The sequence below is a fragment of the Neomonachus schauinslandi genome, chromosome 12 (genome assembly GCF_002201575.2).
Source record: "Neomonachus schauinslandi chromosome 12, ASM220157v2, whole genome shotgun sequence".
NCBI classification, from domain to species: Eukaryota; Metazoa; Chordata; class Mammalia; order Carnivora; family Phocidae; genus Neomonachus; species Neomonachus schauinslandi.
In genome coordinates, this window is record NC_058414.1 from 93,594,980 (window position 1) to 93,614,998 (window position 20,019).

The 20,019-nt window shown below is 40.3% G+C and overlaps 1 protein-coding gene across 1 annotated transcript in view; it reads left to right on the forward strand.

The window, feature by feature from the left end:
• The window catches only part of LOC110582814 (probable maltase-glucoamylase 2), an 81,183-nt gene that overhangs the window by 50,734 nt on the left and 10,430 nt on the right, over window positions 1-20,019 (forward strand). Inside the window, 16 exon segments of the mRNA XM_021692830.2 lie at window positions 390-502; window positions 942-1,067; window positions 2,033-2,161; window positions 3,308-3,415; window positions 5,237-5,299; window positions 6,126-6,260; window positions 7,841-7,925; window positions 8,949-9,087; window positions 10,942-11,075; window positions 11,350-11,384; window positions 11,485-11,601; window positions 12,129-12,277; window positions 12,394-12,478; window positions 13,144-13,200; window positions 13,619-13,743; window positions 15,515-15,603. Coding sequence (XP_021548505.2) covers window positions 390-502; window positions 942-1,067; window positions 2,033-2,161; window positions 3,308-3,415; window positions 5,237-5,299; window positions 6,126-6,260; window positions 7,841-7,925; window positions 8,949-9,087; window positions 10,942-11,075; window positions 11,350-11,384; window positions 11,485-11,601; window positions 12,129-12,277; window positions 12,394-12,478; window positions 13,144-13,200; window positions 13,619-13,743; window positions 15,515-15,603 — 1,689 coding nt within the window.

Here is a 20,019-nt window from a genome sequence, read left to right on the forward strand (position 1 = left end):
TTCCTTCCTTCCTTCCTTCCTTCCTTCCTTCCTTCCTTCCTTCCTTCCTTCCTTCCTTCCTTCCTTCCTTCCTTCCTTCTTCCTTCCTTCCAGATTTATGAAGAACTTTAGGCCAGGTATTAGCGGTAAAATTTTGACCAAATTGCATGACCTTCTTTTACTGTGACAGTTTAACTTCCTTTCGCAGAGTGATACAAGATGTTAAGATTAAGATTATGTTTGGGGTACCTGTAAACCCATCTATTCCACTACATGAAAGAAAACTTTCCAGAGAAGGAGAGCTTTAAAGAAAGAGAGTGAAGAGTACATTTGAGGGCAGATTTCCTATCTGGGCGATGTATAGTTCCAAGGACTCCTTGTCTTCTTCTTTTTTTTTTTTTTTTTAACAGATGTGTCATTCCAGCCCACTCCTGCCCTAACATACCGCACCACAGGAGGGATTTTGGACTTTTATATGGTTTTGGGGCCAACCCCTGAGCTTGTAACTCAACAATACACTGAGGTTAGAATTCACTCTATGCATTGATAAACAATCAAATGTTTATTGGGTATTACCATGTTCTTAGCACTGAGATAGGTCGATTTTTATTTCTATGTCTCTTGTGTATTCCTACTACGTTATTGCTGTCTTTCCTGAAGTTAGGTGCTAATGTTACAGGTATAAAGGCATAGAGATGCCACACGTGTCTCTTAATTATTTGCTGAGCATCCTAAGAATCTCTAATCAGTAATAGAGAGTGGAAGCTCCAGAACACAGGAGATTTTCTGTCATTCTGCATGCTGATGGTCATTCCATATTTATTTGACTTTCTGATTTTTCTTGAGCGAGGCCTCTGAGATTGGACAGTGCTCAGTAGAAGTGCTCAAGTTGCTTCAAGTATAAGACTTTTTTTCCCTTTCCCCAGAACTCTTCCTGGATCCATTTTTCTTTTTTATTCTAGTTGATTGGTCGGCCAGCAATGACTCCATACTGGGCCTTGGGATTCCAGCTAAGTCGCTACGGATACCAGAATGATACTGAGATCTCCCAATTGTATGAGGCAATGATGGCGGCCCAGATTCCCTATGTATGAATTCCCCCACTCAGTCCGTGGTTTGATTAGTTATGGGAATTTGTGCCTAATTATAGATTGAAAATGTCTTCAGGGAAACTATTGATGACTATTTCAGTATAGGAGAATGTAGCTGTGGAGCTAGTCTTGTATGGAATACCATGCTTTTTAAATTTATTTCATGCCACCCTTTTAAATCAAGGGTTCAAAATTGAAATTTGCGTTAATTCTTCAGTAATTGGCAGTGTGATTGAGGGATATTGTTACTCACTGCCTTTTGCCAGGAATATCCTGCAGTAGGCATGGCTGGTCTTAAGCCATGGCTTTGGTAACTTCTAAGTGAGAATCAAGTCACGAGGATGACAACCCCAGATTATATTGTGATTGTTCTTAGAGAGGATGGATATAAAGTGACCACGTTAGCCATCACTCACCAATCCTGGATTGAGTGACTTTCACATGCAGAAGTCTGGGCTGGTACTGTTTAGAGAAAAAGGAAGACAAGGTTCTCATCTCATGGACCATCAAGTCAAATGGAATGGCAGAAATATACACATTCTAGAAAGCTATATAATAATATAGTTCTAAATGTGAATAAATCCAATCAGATTTACTGGAGGGGGGAAAATAAAACTACACTTTTCTGTTTCTCAGGGAAGTCCTGCTTTCTACTCTTGAACATTCAACTAGCACTTGGTTTGATGGGCTCACCAGTTTGAAATTTGAGGAGTGGAAAAGAAATGAATCGAGGGAGGGAAAGGAGAGAGAATTCCAATTGGGGGAACAGAAGGAAAAGGATGGGGACAGGTGATCCATATGTAGGAATCAGAAAGCAATTTCAATCAGCAGAATTGAAAAGTCAGTGTAGCAAGGTATGGGACAAATTAGGAGGGGCCTGGGCTGGGGTCGGCAGAGCCATTTGTGGGCCCTGAGGCATACTGCCATGGGATCCCCAGCATCTTGCTTGCTCCTTCCTGTAGGATGTCCAGCATGTAGACATCGATTACATGGACCGGAAGCTGGACTTCACTCTCAGCCCCAGCTTCCAAAACCTCGGTCTCTTGATTAAGCAAATGAAGAATTATGGCATGAGATTCATTCTCATTCTGGTAAGTATTTAGAAGATTAGCGCCCATTTTCTGTTTCTGTGTTCATGGCTGTAAAATAGTACCATTGGGAGAAACTAGATGGAGAGTACACGAGACTTCCCAAACATTTTTTGCAACTTCCTGTGAAGCTATAATTATTTTTTAAAGTTTTAAAAAGCAAATAAAGGAGGACAGAACAAATGAAAAATGGCTTTCCAATGGTGATACTTTGCAATATTTATTTTTCATAATTGTCACTGGGATGTAATTTATTATTACGATTCCCTTGGTTAGAGTTAGAACTGTGGACTGAAACACTGAATATAGCAAAAACAGCCAAAAATCCTCACTGTTTCAGGCTGTGCCTCCGAGGGAATCGCTATATTCTAGTCTCATCTTTACCTTAGGGGGTTCAAAAGCCACTCCAGTTGTATCATTACCCAGCAATGGTGAGGCTCAGGGGACTTACTTCTTCTTAATTAAACTCACAAGCAACTGAGCTAAGATTCAGAACACCAATTCATTATTTTGCATTGGAGGCTATATTTTGATAAACACAGAAGTAGTTACCTGCAAACGGTCCTCCCTTCTAGCTTCCAAGAAATAGAGCATTATTTGCTGACTTTCATTCATTCATTCATTCATTCAGTTATTAATCAAATACTGGGTCTTTGAAAATCACTGTTCTAAAAAGTGTGTGTGTGTGTGCGTGTATGTAATCTAAATCAATGAATAAGACATTGTCCTTTTCCTTATAGGGATTTTATTCTACCAAACAGAGATAGCCAATAAGTAAACATTAAAGAAAGATAATTTCAGATAGTGATAATTTATATGACAATTGTGAAATGAGATACTATTATAGAATAACTGAGGCAGGTATGGGATGGGGTGAACAGGGAAGCCACTTTGGACCCAGAACAGAAGAAAGAAGCTTCATGTTCTTAAGGAGTATTGATATCTGTGGGAGCACAATAAATTGGCTTTATTCATGGGAGGGTAATGTCTTATTAACCTGGTTTATCTCTAGGAACGTTTTCAAACAGCATACTTTATTCCTCAAGAATTTTATAGATATAAGGCAAATTATCTATGGGTATTTTGTTTTTGTTTTTTGTCTTGGAGATGTTTTTCTCATGTTCACTGTTTTAAACCCTTTCATTGCAGGACCCAGCCATTTCTGGCAATGAGACCCAGTATCGCCCATTCACCAGAGGGCAGGATAAAAATGTGTTCATCAAATGGCCCAACAGCAATGACATTGTCTGGGGAAAGGTGAGCCTTGGGAGAAGATGCCCATAATTAATCAGCACCAGAATGTCTTGATTAAAAGAGGCTGTCAAAAAAAAAAAAAGAAGAAGAGGCTGTCAATAAATCTTGGCAAAATATATGGGTAATTAATAAATTATGAATGAGTAGAAATCTGCCTGATGCTGATTAATAAGACCAAGGTTACAGGACTAATTCTCTAAAATATCAGTGAGCTTGGGGTGCCTGGGTGGCTCAGTTGGTTAAGCGACTGCCTTCGGCTCAGGTCATGATCCTGGAGTCCCGGGATTGAGTCCCACATCGGGCTCCCTGCTCAGCAGGGAGTCTGCTTCTCCCTCTGACCCTCCCCCCTCTCATGCTCTCTCTATCTCATTCTCTCTCTCAAATAAATAAATAAAATCTTAAAAAATAAATAAAATAAAATATCAGTGAGCTTTGTTCTATTATCTGGATCTATTCTGGTGCTCCACCCCTTATGCGTTCCAGTGGGTCATGTACCAAACCTAAAGAAGTCCTTTAAGAATGGCTCTGAAGTCTCTGCCTGCCAGGCACCCATACTCAAAACTTGCGTTCATCTTTGACCTATGATGCTTAGCATCCTCCATATCGAAATAAATCATTAAGCCCTATAAATTCTCCCTCTCCTCATGTCTCCTTTAGTTCCTTTTTGTGACCTCAGTCTTCATCTGTTTCATTTATAGCAACAGGATTGTAGGTGAACTTCCTAACCCCAGATGACAGAAGCTCCTAGGCACGATTCAGACTCTGCTCTGAATCGTGCTGTGCTATTTCCTGTTGTTCTAGGTGCATGCCATGCTCACCGTGCCTTTGAATGTTGCCTTCTCAGCTTACCCAAGTAATACCTGCACTTCAAGACCAGCTCAAATGTACCCCCCTAGGAAGCATCCAATGACCAGTTTAACTCTCCCTATTTCTTCTTTTTCCTATATTAGTATCCTCAGAGAGGATAGCATGTCACTTAGCACGCACATTTTGTCTGTAAACTCTTAGAAAACAAGGACTAGAGGGACTCCCGGGTGACTCAGTGGGTTGAGAGTCCAACTCTTGGTTTCAGCTCAGGGTCCTGGGATTGAGTTCCACATTGGGCTCCCTGCTCAATGAGGAGTCTGTTTGAGGATTCTCTCTCCCTCTGCCCCTCCTCTCGCTCATGATCTCTCTTCCCTACCTCTCTCTCTCAAATAAATACATCTTTAGAAAAAAAAAAAGAAAACAATGGCTGTTTCTTACTTAAATGTCAGTAAATACAGTGCCTATCATGTAGTGTCAGTAAGCATTTGCTGAATGGATTAATTAATTAATGTATATAGTTAATGTCCTTCTAGATACAGATGAGATTGGTTGAAACTCTGGATTTTTTTAATGCTATGTGTATCTGGGGTCCCCAATAAGTGATAATGCTGCTTAAGAATATTGAGGCTAAGTTTATAGGTTGTGAATGAAATCAATCTTAGTTCTTTAGAGTCATGTTTTAAATTTGTTATTTTTGAAGAGAATTTTGTTATATGTCTATGACAGATCGCAGAGCAGACATTTGAAAGGTGATTGTTCAGAGGATGTATTTAAAACAGATTTAGCTCATTTTATTTTTGAACTTAATGATTTTGAAAGCTTATGAAATGAGTCAAGGGACCCTAGCCTATTTTCCCCTAACAGAATATCATATATTCAGATTTTACAATTTAATTAATGGCAAAGATCTCCAAGAATTTTATGGAGATGCATGTCATTAGAGTCTGACACGTGAATCATCTCATGGTCCATGTGCAATGCCTTTTAGAGGTTTTAATTTTTCTTCTTTTTCTCTAGGTTTGGCCAGAACTGCCCAATGTGAATGTGGATACATCCCTTGACCATGAAACTCAGGTTAAGGTATAGTTATGTGCAGATTTCTGTCCACGTTGCCCTAAACATCTGGATACTTATGAGTCTTATCCCAGCACTTGGTTAAGCAGCTCTCTGAGCATGCTTGTCAACTGGTAATTTCTTGGTAGAATGAGATCCTCAAACAGAAAACATAATAAGCAACTAAACTGGAAATGTGTAGAGGGAAATCAAGTGAAATGTCTTCACATGTATGCCTTTAATAGATTGTATTTTGTTTAAATCCAATGGTGCTTGAAAAATAATGAATTGAAGTCCAGAATATTTTCACTGGAGAGGTTATGAACAGACTGGGTTTTTGATGAATTGTCCCCACATAAGAAAATATGCCAGCCAGTTCAAAAGGGGTAATGTTTTTGAACTCAGCACTTGATGCCACATCAGCCTGGGCATCTAGCAGCCCCTTTAAACTCTGCAGCTCCCTTTTCCCTGGATGACTGGTCTCCTTTGTTTGACCAGTGTAGAAAAAAACATTTGTATATCTAAAGTTTGATCATTTAGACACAGATAGTTAATTTTCCAGTTCATAGGATTAAAGGCCCAGTCATTAAACAAATCTCAGGTTTAAAGGGGATTTAACACTATCTAACCTCCTTCTAGGAGAATAATGAATGCAGTCAGCCTTCTCTGATCTTTGTGTTCACAGTAAACTCTGTAGAAGCAACAGCAGAGCCTGAGGCTAGTTTCAGACCCTGAGAGGGGCAGTGCCTTGCACAAGTACCTGCTCCTCACCCCTTCCTGGTCCCCAGACTCCCCTTCCCGGACAGCCGGACAGGCAAAGACCCAGTGTGAGAGTATGTGTTTACTCCTACAGCTGTACAGAGCCTACGTGGCTTTTCCTGACTTCTTACGTAATAGCACGGCTGCATGGTGGAAGATGGAAATAAAAGAGCTGTATGCGAATTCTGAAGAGTCAGAGAAGAGCTTAAAGTTTGATGGATTGTGGATTGTAAGTGCACGCTTAGTGGTTTTTCTTTGGAAATGTTAGGAGTCAAACCATGGAGAGGCAATTCAGAGACAAGCAAAGGAGGGAGCTAAGGCTGGAGGAGTGAGAGAGAGGGATACTCTTATGCAGTTGAGGTGCTGGACCCCCAGAGACACAGAGATGATTGTGGGTCTGCCCAGGAACATGCCTGCAGAAGCCGAAGCCCATGGAGGATATGTGCCGCTACGGAAGATGCTGCCAGAGAAAGGGGGAGAGGGACATAGACCCCAGCTTCTCTTATCTCCCACCCTCCGGTCGCTGGCCAGTGCCTCCCATTGGCCAAACTACCCAGAAGCGGATGCTAGGGGAGCCTGAGGGCCAATGCTGTGATACAGGATGGAGCCGGGGCGGGCAAGGCATGAATCCAAGAGACAATAGGTGTTCACCATAGTGCTGGTACAGACTCATCTTCAGAGGCCGGTTTAGATGTTGCTTATACATGTCAGTTGGGCTTAAGAGCAGGGCTTCCTGAAATGTCTGCAGGACATGGTCCAAAGGCTCTTCTATTTGTGCTTTTCTAGGGATGGGCGGCATATCAGCATTCCAGTTTTCTTCCTTACTGTCCAGTGGCCTGAAATCCTGAGCATATTCTAGGCCAGCTCTCAAGAGCTTCACAGGTCCGGGCTAGGCTGAAAGAAGCTCATAATTCACCCAGAGACAGACTTACAAGCCCACTGGCAGCCCTGGGGCTTCTCTGGCCACTATTCTCAGGGTGGATCGGCCCAGAGCAGACATATGAAAGATTAGCCCAAATACAGGCAAAGCAAATAGTGAAGAGCTGTGGGTAGCTTTGAGGACTAGGGAGATGATTGCTCTGGGATTTTTGTTCTGCTGGCGGGCAGATACGGCTGAAAAACTCAAAATAGTAAATAGTTCCCAAAATACTTGCCTTTGCCCTAGTATGTCCTGTTTAAGGTAGTCCAATTTACAAAATCTTAACTTTTCTGCTAACAAAGTAGGCAGTGAATTTTCACCTCAGGAACCGCTACTTCTTGTACTTAAGTAATAAATCCCCCAAGTATGATTTGATTTCCAGATTTGGTTCTGAGTTACCCACAACTCTTCAGGACAGCATCTACTGCAGAAAGCGAGACACTCCTCCTTGTGTTTGGTCTCTGCTGATGTCAGAATTAGTCCAAGCTACTGGACTAAGAAAGAGTAGGGGAAGATAATAGCAACCATTGGCCACAGATAAAAAGTGAGTAATTCACACATAGGAAAACAAAGATGGGTTTCTTGTGTGGGGAGATGTATCAAGGAATCTCCTTAGGTCATGGATTCAGCATAATCTCCATATTTTTGCTACTGTGAAGTAATCCTCACAAGTTTAAAAATGCCAGGTAAACTAGGAGTTTCACACTCTACTTAGATGAACATGGGTTCTTAGAGTCCATTTGGGTCAATGCCTTAGAGTAAACAGAGTCAATGAAATGATTAGCTGAGGGCTTAAATAAGATGTGTTCACCTCTGTGAAGCAGTGTCCTCCAGAGCCAAGGCCACACTGCCTCTGACATCACAGAATCTTTCTTGTTAACTCATTGCAGGATATGAATGAGCCATCAAACTTTGTGGATGGATCTGTCAGGGGCTGCAGCGATGGAATTCTTAATGATCCACCCTATATGCCATGTATGTAAATGATTCCTTCATCAAAACTCTGAAAGTTTTCCTCTTATTGTCAAAGCAAAGCCTAATTTTGGAGAAAGAAAATACTTGTACACATGACATAAAATCCCAAATAGAATAACCTTGAACAAGTGTGAATTACTAATCAGACATAGAAATAATGACATGATGTATTATGAAAGAAACCAAGCAATGCATGATTACATTTGTAACTATGAACTGATTGCTCGCACTTTAAACAACCCCCCCACCCCGACACACAGAATATTTTGATTAAAGAATGAAAATCTAGGCTCTGTACTCTCTGCCCATGTCCACAGACTCTTCATGAAGGACATGCCCTAGTAGTCCTGTGGTACAAACGGAAATAGAGCATTATAGGACCTTACCACCAAAGGTATCTCAGAAAGTTGAATCCTCTCACCTTACAGAAACCCCGGGAAGGAAGCAACTCACCTTAGAAGCACCAAACAAGTAGTTTGTGGGACAGAATCTGCTAAGTTTCTTGACGTTTAGTCACAGTTATGCTGTCCAAGTCTCACTAACACCTGTGTTCCTTTCCCTCCTCCTTCCCTCCCTCCCCTCCTTCCCTCTTTCCTTCCTCCCTTCCTACTCTTTCCTCCCTCAATATTTATGTATCAGACAAGTGCTAACAAATCAGAAAATTTAGAGACCTTCATACAGTTGATTGAAACAAGATCTATTCCCTTGAGAATGTTACCATCTAGTGGGAAAAAACAGTCATAACAACAAAGGAGTTTCTGGTGCTGATAAGTGGGCTCTGATGGCACTCTATAAATACCAGAGGACAATGAAGCATGCCTTTCCCAGCTCCACACCCTGTCCTTACCCTTCATTAGTTATAAAGTCACAGCATGTTGATTTTGTAGACAAAGTAATTCTTGAAATTGGAACTGTTATGGGTAACAAAGTCGTTGAGTGAAATGGAGAAATAGCAAGCTAATGAGCATTTCTTGTGAGTGCACAAAGCAAGTTGTTCGGGAAGTAACTCGCATTTCCGCTCAGATTTGGAGTCCAGGGACAGGGGCCTGAGCAGCAAGACCCTGTGCATGGAGAGTGAGCAGGTCCTGCCAGATGGCTCGCGGGTGCGGCACTACGACGTCCACAGCCTGTACGGATGGGCCCAGGCCAGACCCACCTACGAGTGAGTGTGTTCCTAGAGTGGCTGGCTCAATCCCCAGAGCATGCAACTCTTGATCTCGGGGTCATGAGTTTGAGTCCCATGTTGGGTGTAGAGATTAAACAAATAAATAAATAAACTTAAAAAAAAAAAAGGAAGAAACCTGCCTAAAATTTAGTCAAACTGAAGGGAATGTTAAGGCCTTCCTGGTCCCCTGGATTCCTTGCCTCTGTGTCTTCCACCCTTTGCCAAGGGTTCAAGTAGGAGAAGCCACACCCTCACCTTGAGGCGGTTTGTAAGACCTTTCGCTTCCTGCTGACTCAGGACCTCAGGTGCAGCCAGAAGTGAGTCACCAGAACTTTCTCCTTTCATGGCTCTTTGCTGGGCTTGCCCAGAGCCTTGTGCATGTGCTGTCTTTTCGGTCCCCAGGAATATGTAGGAGCTTTACAAAGTTCTCCCTGGTGCTACTTCTCCAGGATTTACTCTAAGACCAGCCGAGCTTTGTTTGTCCCAACTGAACCCCAGTCTGAATACCTATGATGGTGCCAGAAAATTGTTATTGTTTTGGTAATTCCCTGGCTTGAAAATTTGTTTTCCCCTGCTGAGTTGAGCTCTGAGTCCAATCAAATGGCCACAACACCTTGGGAATAGAGATTTTCCAGGGGGCTGGACGCTAGAACAGAAGTGTTAATTATGCTCGGGGGCTGGTGCTTTCCACAGAGCCCCCAGAGAGGTCAGACCTCTGAGGCTGCTGCAGGGCTGCTGGCTTTTGGAGCCACTGAACTAGGGATGGGGTCAGCTGAGAACAGCCCCAAGTTCAAATCCCACACACCGCGCTGTCCTGCCAAGATTTAGCGGTTTTTCTTGGATAGACATTAGTCATTTCTTTCTAGAGCTGGTTAATTTTTAGAGTTCTGCAATGGTCAGTGACAAAGCTCTTTGCATCACTCACATCTACCCTTCCTCTATATCCCTGCCTTATTTCAGGCCTTCATTATCTCTCAGACATGTGTGTGTGGAGGGCAGGGGTATGTGGGGGGGTGTGTCCATCCACGTGGGGGTTTTTAATCTTTACCCCAGTAGCTTTTCCTGACATCATTTACTGAATAATTCATCTGTGTCTATTGATTTGTAATGCTTTCTTCAGCAAATATGTGGATTGCATTATGTACTCGGATCTGTTAATAGCCTTTCTCTTTTTGTTCCATTGATTTTCCTCTCACACAATTGTTTTTATTTTCTTACTAAGACTGCAGGCAGAAGACCCGCTTTCCATAGCCAGATATTTGAATACCTTTTGTGTATATTTGTCCTTGTGTGCCAGATTTATCCCACTTTGTGAGGAGTAGCACAGAGAGAGAGTATTACCAAAGAGCTCTAGTCATATATACTTTTATTTGGATCCTGACTCTGCCTCCTTGGTCTTTAAATGTCCTCTGACAAATTGTCTAATTTCTCTGAGCCTCAGTTTTATAACAGTAAAAGGAGGCCAAGGAAACCTTCTCAGGAGGTTGTGAGGCAGTAGACATGGGAGCGACCAAGCTGATACCTGGTTCGAGTAATTGTTCCGTAAACACCTGTCTCACACCTCACCCCACTCCTTCCTGCCACCTCTATGTAGGCAACTAGTTAATTCAATTTTTTTTTTTTAAGAAAGGAAATCCACATTTAGGGGATGATGGATCTCCAGTTGTCCTGCTGTGACTCTTAGCATCACCTTTAAATAGTAGATGCTTCCAGGGAAGACGCTTTCTGGCTCCAAATGGAAAACCATTGCCACCTCATACTCCAGACTGGCGCGGCTCTCTGTAATGAAGCCCCACGGCTGTCCATCTTCGAATTCACCCCTAATTCACCTCCTTGTTCCCTTCCAACCAGAGCTGTGCAGGAGGTGACGGGACAGCGAGGGGTCATCATCACCCGCTCCACATTCCCGTCTTCTGGCCGCTGGGGAGGCCACTGGCTGGGCGACAACATGGCCGCGTGGGACCAGCTGAGGAAATCGATCATTGGTGTGTGGGCTTCCTCCCAGGGGCCTCTGCTGGCAGGGAGGGGACTGGGTTGGATGCCCGCGGCCACATTGGTTATGTCTACGTATCATCCACATGGGCAGAGAAAGCAGCAGGCACTGACTTCTCTGTGGGTATGAGTTGTAGTCTCTACCCATCTTTGGATATTTTCATCATGGGTGGCCCAGGGCTTCGAAATCGGGTATGGAAGAGACAGGGCAAACCTACCCTCTGAAAGGGCTACTTTGTCCAATACAGCTGTGTCTTCTCATTGTAGGCATGATGGAGTTCAGTCTCTTTGGAATACCATATGTAAGTTACATTGGGACCATTATTAATTACTCATTTGGATTCCAGCGTGTCTGCAACCTACAAAAGTCCCACCTCATGTTCTGATTTTGCATCTTCTCAGACAGGAGCAGATATTTGTGGCTTCTTTGGAAATGCCGAATATGAGATGTGTGTTCGCTGGATGCAACTGGGGGCCTTTTACCCTTTTTCCAGAAACCACAACACCATCGGGACAAGGGTGAGGTGGCAGCTGGTGCTCAAATCACAACTTCTTTATTACCCTCAAAAGTAGCAGACTTCTTTGTTGAGGAAAAATCATAAGAATCAGAACCTCCATTTCATAGAAAACCCAGAGTTCAAAACCCCAGAGTTATAAGCAATCCTCAAGAATATCCTTTTGCTCATGTCTTGGGGAATACGTGCCTGTGAGGACAGTAGGGTTTGTAGCTCCCTATGGGGCTAAACTAGAAGAAGCTCCTTTTCCTTAGAGAATTTTTATTTTACTCAAATCCATCCAAGCTCCATCAGTGCTGCAGAGAGACCCATCTCTCCAGCCCTGTGCAGGGGACTTAGGAGTCTGTGATAAAGAATGGGAAGCAAGTAGCCCCAGTTTAGTTGGACAGCAGGGGCAAGAGAAAGGATGGGATAGAAATGAAGGGTGGGATCTGTGTAACTGGTACATGGGACATGTGTCTGCTGACCTTTTTCTGATAGCGTTAGGATGGCATAAAGAGATATCTGACACATGTTCCTTTATCTCTTTAGAGACAAGATCCTGTGGCCTGGAATTCCACCTTCGAGATGTTCTCCAGAAAAGTCCTTCAGACCAGATACACCCTGCTGCCCTACCTCTACACTTTGATGCATAAAGCTCACGTTGAGGGCAGCACTGTCGTCCGACCCCTTCTCCATGAGTGAGTACAGCCTGTTCCCCCAAGCAGAGGTTCTGGCCATGTCTGGGGGAGAGCCCTCTGCAACAGTCCTAACACTTCGGTAGGGTTTTCATACTTTTTTTTTTTTTTTTTTTAAGGTTTACGAATGACAACAAAACATGGGATATAGACTGTCAGTTCATGTTGGGTCCTGCCCTCTTAATCAGCCCCGTGCTGGAAAGTGTGAGTTTTCCATCATAGATCAGAAGCCCTCAGTCACATAATCTCAAGTACAAGAAGGGCATTTTAAAGATCATCTTGTCCTGCTGGCTGTTTTCCAGCAAACACCTTTCTAGAACACACAAGGGAGATCTTTTCCTTTTTTCAAAATCCCCATTAGTGAAAACCTCACAACCCCAACTGATTTCTCATTTTAGTGTCTTGTTACCCTGCATCGTTGTAAAGTTTACCTTTTTAAAAAATTAAGTTTTCTTTATGTTTGAAGTAAAGTTTACCTTTTTAAAAAATTAAGTTTTCTTTATGTTTGAAGAATTTTATCAGATCTTTTTCAATTAAACTTCCCAAACTCAGGGTGCCTGGGTGACTCAGTGGGTTAAGCATCTGCCTTTGGCTTGGGTCATGATCTTAGGGTCCTGGGATTGAGCCCCATGTCTGGCTCCTGGCTCAGCGGGGAGCCTGCTTCTCCCTCTGCCTCCCCCTCTGTGCTCTCTCTCTTTCTCTCAAATAAATAAATAAAATCTTTTAAAAAATCTTTAAAAAAATTTTAGAACTTCCCAAACTCTTAAAATCATTAATAAAATTCCCATTGTTATCTTAATTCTACAGAAAGAATTTTAATAATTAAGTTATTGGAATATACATAATAATGTGTCAATTTTATGTTTCAGAACACTTTTGAGACCCGTGCTTATTTTCCCAGGGGCCGTTGGTATGACTACAGCACGGTAAGAACTCAAATATTTTGTGAAGAGCCAAACTGGTCCTTGCTGGCTAGAGGGGTGGCCAGCACTTTCTCCTGACCTTGAGGCACATAATTTCTAAGGCAATAATTTTCAGCCTTTCAGCCAAGCAAGGTTTGCTTAAATAAAAGTATCCACAAAAGCATAATTAGATAAAATGTAACACCCATAACACATTGACTTTTCTCCCACCCCCACCCCCACCTTTTCTGGAGAATACAGAGAAAAGACTAGATTTCCAGAGTTTTTAACAAAACTGAAATCAGAGATTTTTTTCTTCTTTTACTTGCTCTTTCTTGCTGACTTTCGAACATGCTTCCTTAGAAAGACTTGTATTAAAGCGTGCATCTATTCATTTCATCTCTTTATCTTCATCCTTCCCTGCTTATATTCTGTCTCCTAGGAATCTGGCAGTGTGTCGACAGGTGAGTGGAAAATCCTGGGCGCTCCCCTTGACCACGTCAACCTTCATATCAGAGGAGGCTACATCCTGCCTTGGCAAGAGCCTGCGATGAACACTCACGCCAGGTAAAGAGGAGTGATGGTACTGATGGCCTCACTTTGTCATAATGAGGCATCCTCACAGACACTGTCTGCCCTAACCAGGGCTCTGTGGATAAAGAAGCCCAATTACAGACCCTCTCATTGATTCAATTCCATAAGTGCCTTCTGACTGGGATCTGGGGGAGAATGCATTCATGAAGTCAGTCTTGGGGAGATCTTTTATCTGTAGCTCTGTGTCCCAGGCCTGGGGCAAAAATTTTCTTTAATTTTTATTTTATTTTATTTTATTTTTTTAGAGACGTAGAGCATGTGTGGGGGTGGGGTGTGGGGGGAAGGGGCAGAGGGAGAGGATACTCCATGCTGAGCACCGAATAGGAGGGCTTGATCTCACCACCCTGAGATCACGACCTGAGCCAAAATCAAGAGTCCAAGGCTTAATCGACTGAGCCACTCAATCACCCCTGGTGCAAAAATTTTCTTGAGGGCAGTAGCATTTACCTCTTTCCACACTATTAAAAAAAAGCTGGGAATATTAATGAGCTCCTTGATTGGTGATGGCTATCCAAGGGTGATTTATTACTTATTTCCAGGTCTACATTGGTCAACTCAGGATAGATTTTATATAAATATAAATACTCATATATTTATTTTATATTTGCATGTTTATATTTGTATATATATACTAAATTAAAAGGAACATGTTATGTCAAGAGAGACACACATAAAAAGAACTATAACCATTCAAAAGGAGAGAAGTTAACTCAGCCTTATGGTGTAAAGCATGGTTTCACATGAAAGAGAGCTTTGAACCGAGTCTTGAATAATAAACAGGATTTGAATATATGAAGACAGGGAAAGAAATATTCTGGGAGCATTAAAGAGCTAGAGGTGAAAAATGAGTTTGGTTTGGGGAATAGTAAACCAATCAGTTTAATTGGAGAGTAGATAGGAAGAGGGATGAAATAAATAAAATTCAAGCAAGCTAGGATCAGGTCATGGTGGGGGTAAATGGCAGACCAAATACTTTGCATTTTATTCTATAGCAATCTGGAAGCTACTAGAGGGTTGTTTGGTGGTTTTCTTCCTAAGGAATTCATATCTTATCATATTACTTATAATACGTATGTAAGTAAAGTATGTTTATTTGATTTTTTAAGTGTCTATATTTTTAATCCACAAGAAGATCATGCCTAACAAATTTGTATTAATTATTAAAAGTTAAATCTTTAAAAAATTAAATATTTTGAAGTATATTCAAATCAAAGGACATTGATTATACATATTTGGTATTTATTTACCATAATTATTTATAAGTCCCTACTATAAAGAAACCACCTCAAAATTCCAAACAATATAATATTTTCTTTCATTACATAAAATAATTTAAATATGACTATACTTAATGAGAATTGGTTTGCACATACATCCTTTGAGATGGAATCCATTTCTCTTTGCAAAATATATTTTCATAGACAAATATCTAAGTATATCTCAGTTTAATGGTATTTATATGTTTTAATGTATTATATAGTAGACATTTTTGTGTATAATTTTAAAAAGTGAAATTCTGTTTTAAACCATCTAGGAAACGTTAATACTTGAGGGGTGTGCAATAAGCTCTTTTATAAAGAAGATACGTTTTAATTTACCTATTTTTAGAAACTTTGCATTTTTATGTACATTTTTAATGCATTAATTTTTTTTGTTATGGATGAGTAATATTTTCAACAGAAACTGTCCTTCATTCTTACAACCTATTATCTAGAGAAAAAAATAACTCCTTTTTTTCCCCTAGTCGAAAAAAATTTATGGGATTGATTGTTGCATTGGACAACAATGGGAAAGCTGAAGGCCAGGTATTCTGGGATGATGGACAGAGCATTGGTGAGTATGAGCATTCCAGGGTTTCCATACAGCATGCAGAAAAACCATAGCTCAGGATATAATTGGCATAACCTGAAAATCGATTTCTAAACCTGTTTCTGCTACTGTTATAAAGCGATGGTGTTGGGAGAATTTTTGCTATTTTTGTTTGCTCCTTATATTGTAATTACTATAGAATAGTATATGGTCCCCAGCTTTGTAGGTTCAGCAACATGATGTTATGGGTTCAGCCAGGGGTGATCTATCTCTGTATAACTAACTGCCTTGCTCTGATAAAAGTGTGGATGCAAGTATCAGGCTGACAATTCACTCATTCTCAGTGGTTCACAGACCTGGCTCTGTTATTTGGGCTGGCCATCTATTACCAGGCAGCCTGTTCCTCCTAAGAAGGCTCACTCAGGAGACAAATTAGAGCTCAGAAAATTTCTTAGTGTCTCAGAAGTAGGGAATTGAGCGTTTTCAAAAAGATGCTTACATCAGTGAAATATTACTTTGTATACTTTCCCCAATCTAGGGATATGACAGTGCTACCTGAGATAACTGGGGTTTGTCACTATAGTCAGAACATCCTCTTCCTTAGACATCTTTATAGAAATACTGACATGTTGTTACCAACCGACACTCATTTTCCAATACTAATTGCTGACTAGAACATTCTAATCTTGTAACGTGTCACAGTTTCTGAAATTATGGCTTGTTTTTCACTAGTAATATCTTCCTTTTCATTTTCTTCATTATGAGGGTAATATATTGTCATTAAAGAAAATATTTTAAAGACAGAAAACTAGAAAAAAGTAATAACTTAATATTATTGTATTCTTTTGCTTTCATGTTACTTAAGAAAATGCTTAATTTTTTATATCACTTAAAACATACCACATATTTAATTTCTGAGTGCTGTTTCTTTGCTCTTAGCATAACGATAGAAATATGTCTAGATGTTATTGTATACTCCTTATAAACACCATTATGATTACTATATCCCACTGAGAGGATACGCCACAATTTATCTGACTTTCTGTAATTACTCTCTAATCTAGGGTACAGGATGTTTTCAGTTTTCATTGTTATAAACACCATCAAGTTTTAAGCTTTGTTTGTGTTTCAGATTATTTCCATAGGGTAGATTCCTAGAAGTGAAATTATTGCTTTTTTAATCAACTTGATTGAGTTGTATTTATACAAATAAAATATATCCATCCTAAGTATACAGTTCAATAAATTTTGACAAATAGATACATTTATATTGCCACCACCACAATCAAGATCTAGAATATTTTTATGACTCCAAATTTCCCCTTCTATATCTTTTCAGTGAACTACCCTCCACTCCCAACCCCGACTTCAGGCTCTTACAACCACTGATCTGCTTTCTGTCACTCTAGATGAGATTTGTCTTTTCTAGGCTTGACGTAAATAGAATCATACAGTGCGTATCCTTTTGTGCTTAGCTTCTGTCACTTAGCAAAGTTATTTTTGTAGCAAAATGTGTTGCCATCTGGAGGCATATAAAAGTAGCTTATTACCTTTTTTAAAATTTTATTTTATTTTATTTTGTGATGTTAGTCACCATACAATACATCATTAGTTTTTGATGTGGTGATCCATGATTCCTTGTTATCTTTTGACTCCTGAATAACATTCCATTGTATGGATATACCCTAATTTGTTTATCCATTTACTTATTGATGAACATTTGAGTTGTTTTATGTTTTTCACCATTATGCATAAACCTGCCATGATTATTTGAGTATAAGTCATTTTGTGATCATACGTTTTCATTTCCCTTGGGTAAAAACCTGGAAGTGAAATTGCTGGGCTGGGTCAGATGATAATTGTATGTTTAACTTTTGAAGAAACTGCCCAAGTATTTTCTAAAATGGCTATACGGTTTCTCCTTACTAACGGCAATAATTCAGAGTTCCAATTTCCCACATCTTCACTAACACTTGGTGTTAGTGTCAGTTTTTAAAATTTTAACTATTCTAGTAGTACATAGTGCATCTCATTATGGATTTAATTTGCATTTCCTTGATGCTGAACATCTTATGTTTATTGGCTATTTGTATGTCTTCTTATTGAGGTATTGGTCCAAGTCCTTTGCCTATTTTTTATTATGTTGTCTTTTCCTTATTGACCTGTAGGAGTTATGTATACCAGTCTTTTATCAGATATAATTTATATCTCCCTGTCTGTAACTTGCCTATATAATTCCTTTATAGTATCTTACAAAAAACAAACTTTAATTTTGATAAAAGTCCATTTTTTTCCAAGCTTTTCTTTTATATTTGTGCTTTTTGTGCCTTGGTCTAAAAAGCATTCTGGTACCAATTCTAACATGTGTGGGGGTTTCCCCATACCAACAAGTAAATCTGGGACACTAGGTGTCCTACAATTCAACTCAATTCTGACACTGTCTACCAGGAGATAGCATTGGATCCCACAGGTTAAGAGCTCAGTCCCACAGGATTGCCTCCTCCTCCCTTTCCCACTTCATACTAAGCTGGGTTGTCACCCATGCTTCTGAATAACCCACTGTAGATTGGAGGTTCCCGCCTTGCGATTCAGACACCAGTTCGAAGTCCAGGTTGTTACCTGTACCTCACACTAACTGGCTACAAATCAGAAGTTCCTACACCCGCCTGCTCAGGTTTGATTAATTTGCCAGAGCAGCTCCCAGAACTCAGAGAAACATTTTACTTATTAGATTACCAGACTATTATAGAAGAATATAACCCAGGAACAGCCAGGTGGAAGAAATGCGTAGGGCAAGGTATGTGGGAAGGGGCTCAGAGCTTCCGTGCCCTCTCCAGGGATACTACTTTCCCTGAACCTCCACGTGCTCACCAATCTGGAAGCTCTATGAGCCCCATCCTTTTGGGTTTTTATGGCAGCTTCATTACACTGGCATCATTGGCTACGTTATTGGCCATTGGCCATTGAGTCAACCTCCAGCCCCAATCCCCTTCCAGAGGTCTCTGGGTGGGGCTGGAAGTTCCAGCCTTCAGATCACAGGGTTGGTCCTGGCAACCAGCCAGGAACCTAAGGTGCTTTCCATAAGTCACCTCATTAATATAACAAAAGATACTTAGTTCTTATCGCTTAGGAAATTCCAAGGGTTTTAAGAGCTCTGTGGCAGAAATGGGATGAAGACCAAATACCTATTATAAGTCACAGCATCACATGGCCTAACCCAAGGTTACAGAGATTTTTCTCCTGTATTTTTGGAAATTTTAGAGTTTTAGCTTTTACATTTAGGACTGTCGCCTATTTTGTATTAAATTCTGTATGTATGTAATGGTCAAGGTTCATTTGTTCCCCAGCATGTTTGTCCAGTTGATCCAGCACCTTTCCTGAAAGCAGAATCTTTTCCCCTGTGATATTACCTTGACACCTTTATTAGCTATGAATAGGTCCTGTATGGCTGAGACTCTATTTTTGGATTATTTGTTCTGTTTCATGGATCTCTATGTCTACACTTATACCAATACCACAATGTATTAACTGAGGTAGATTCAAAATTATTTTAACAAATAATAATTAACAAAATTTGCTAGAATTTTGACTGCTATTGCATTGAGTCTATAAATCAGTTTGGGGACATCTGTCTATCATTTTTAATTACTTAGGTCTTCTTTATCTCAGAGCATTTTATAATTTTCAGTGCATGGGTCTTACACATATTTTGTCAAATACATCCTAAGTATTTCTAAGTTTTTGATAATATTGCGGATGGTACTTTAATTTTCTCTTCTCAGTGTATAGATAATGCATTATAACCCTGTACTCATTGAATATGGTATTTAAAAGAGCTATTTTTCAAATGATTTGGTCACTCATTTAGAGGTGGAACCAGGTTAACAGTGGGATAGGAAAGAATTTGATTACTTTTTTCAAAGTTCAACTTAGTCTTCGATTATTTCTGTAAAGTTCAACCTAATAAGTAAATTTCATGGAGAGGTGTGTGGCAAGTGGCGTCCCGTAGCTCTGGATTCAGATATCATTTCAGTCATTTCCTGGTTGTATGTCTTTTGGAAGGATGCTTAACATCTCTTTGTCAGCACTTTGTCATCTTTAACATCTACAAAACTCTACTTATCACGTAGATCTCTTTATGCAGACAAAATGATTTCATATATAGAGAGAATTCCTGGCACATGGATGCTGAGTAGCATATATCATTAATACGCAAGGTAAATAAAATTCCAGTATAAGCCTTTAACATAAGATTTATTAGGTAAGATATACTACATTTACATCAGTGTGGTTAATATGACAACAGAAAGTCCAAAAGTCAGAGAAAGGAGGTTAACCAGCCACTCAAACTAGGTTTTAAGAGATTTGCAGCCTTACACCTTGTAAGAAAATAATAAGCTACCGTGCCAATTTTTAAATTTAAGAACTATATTTATTAAT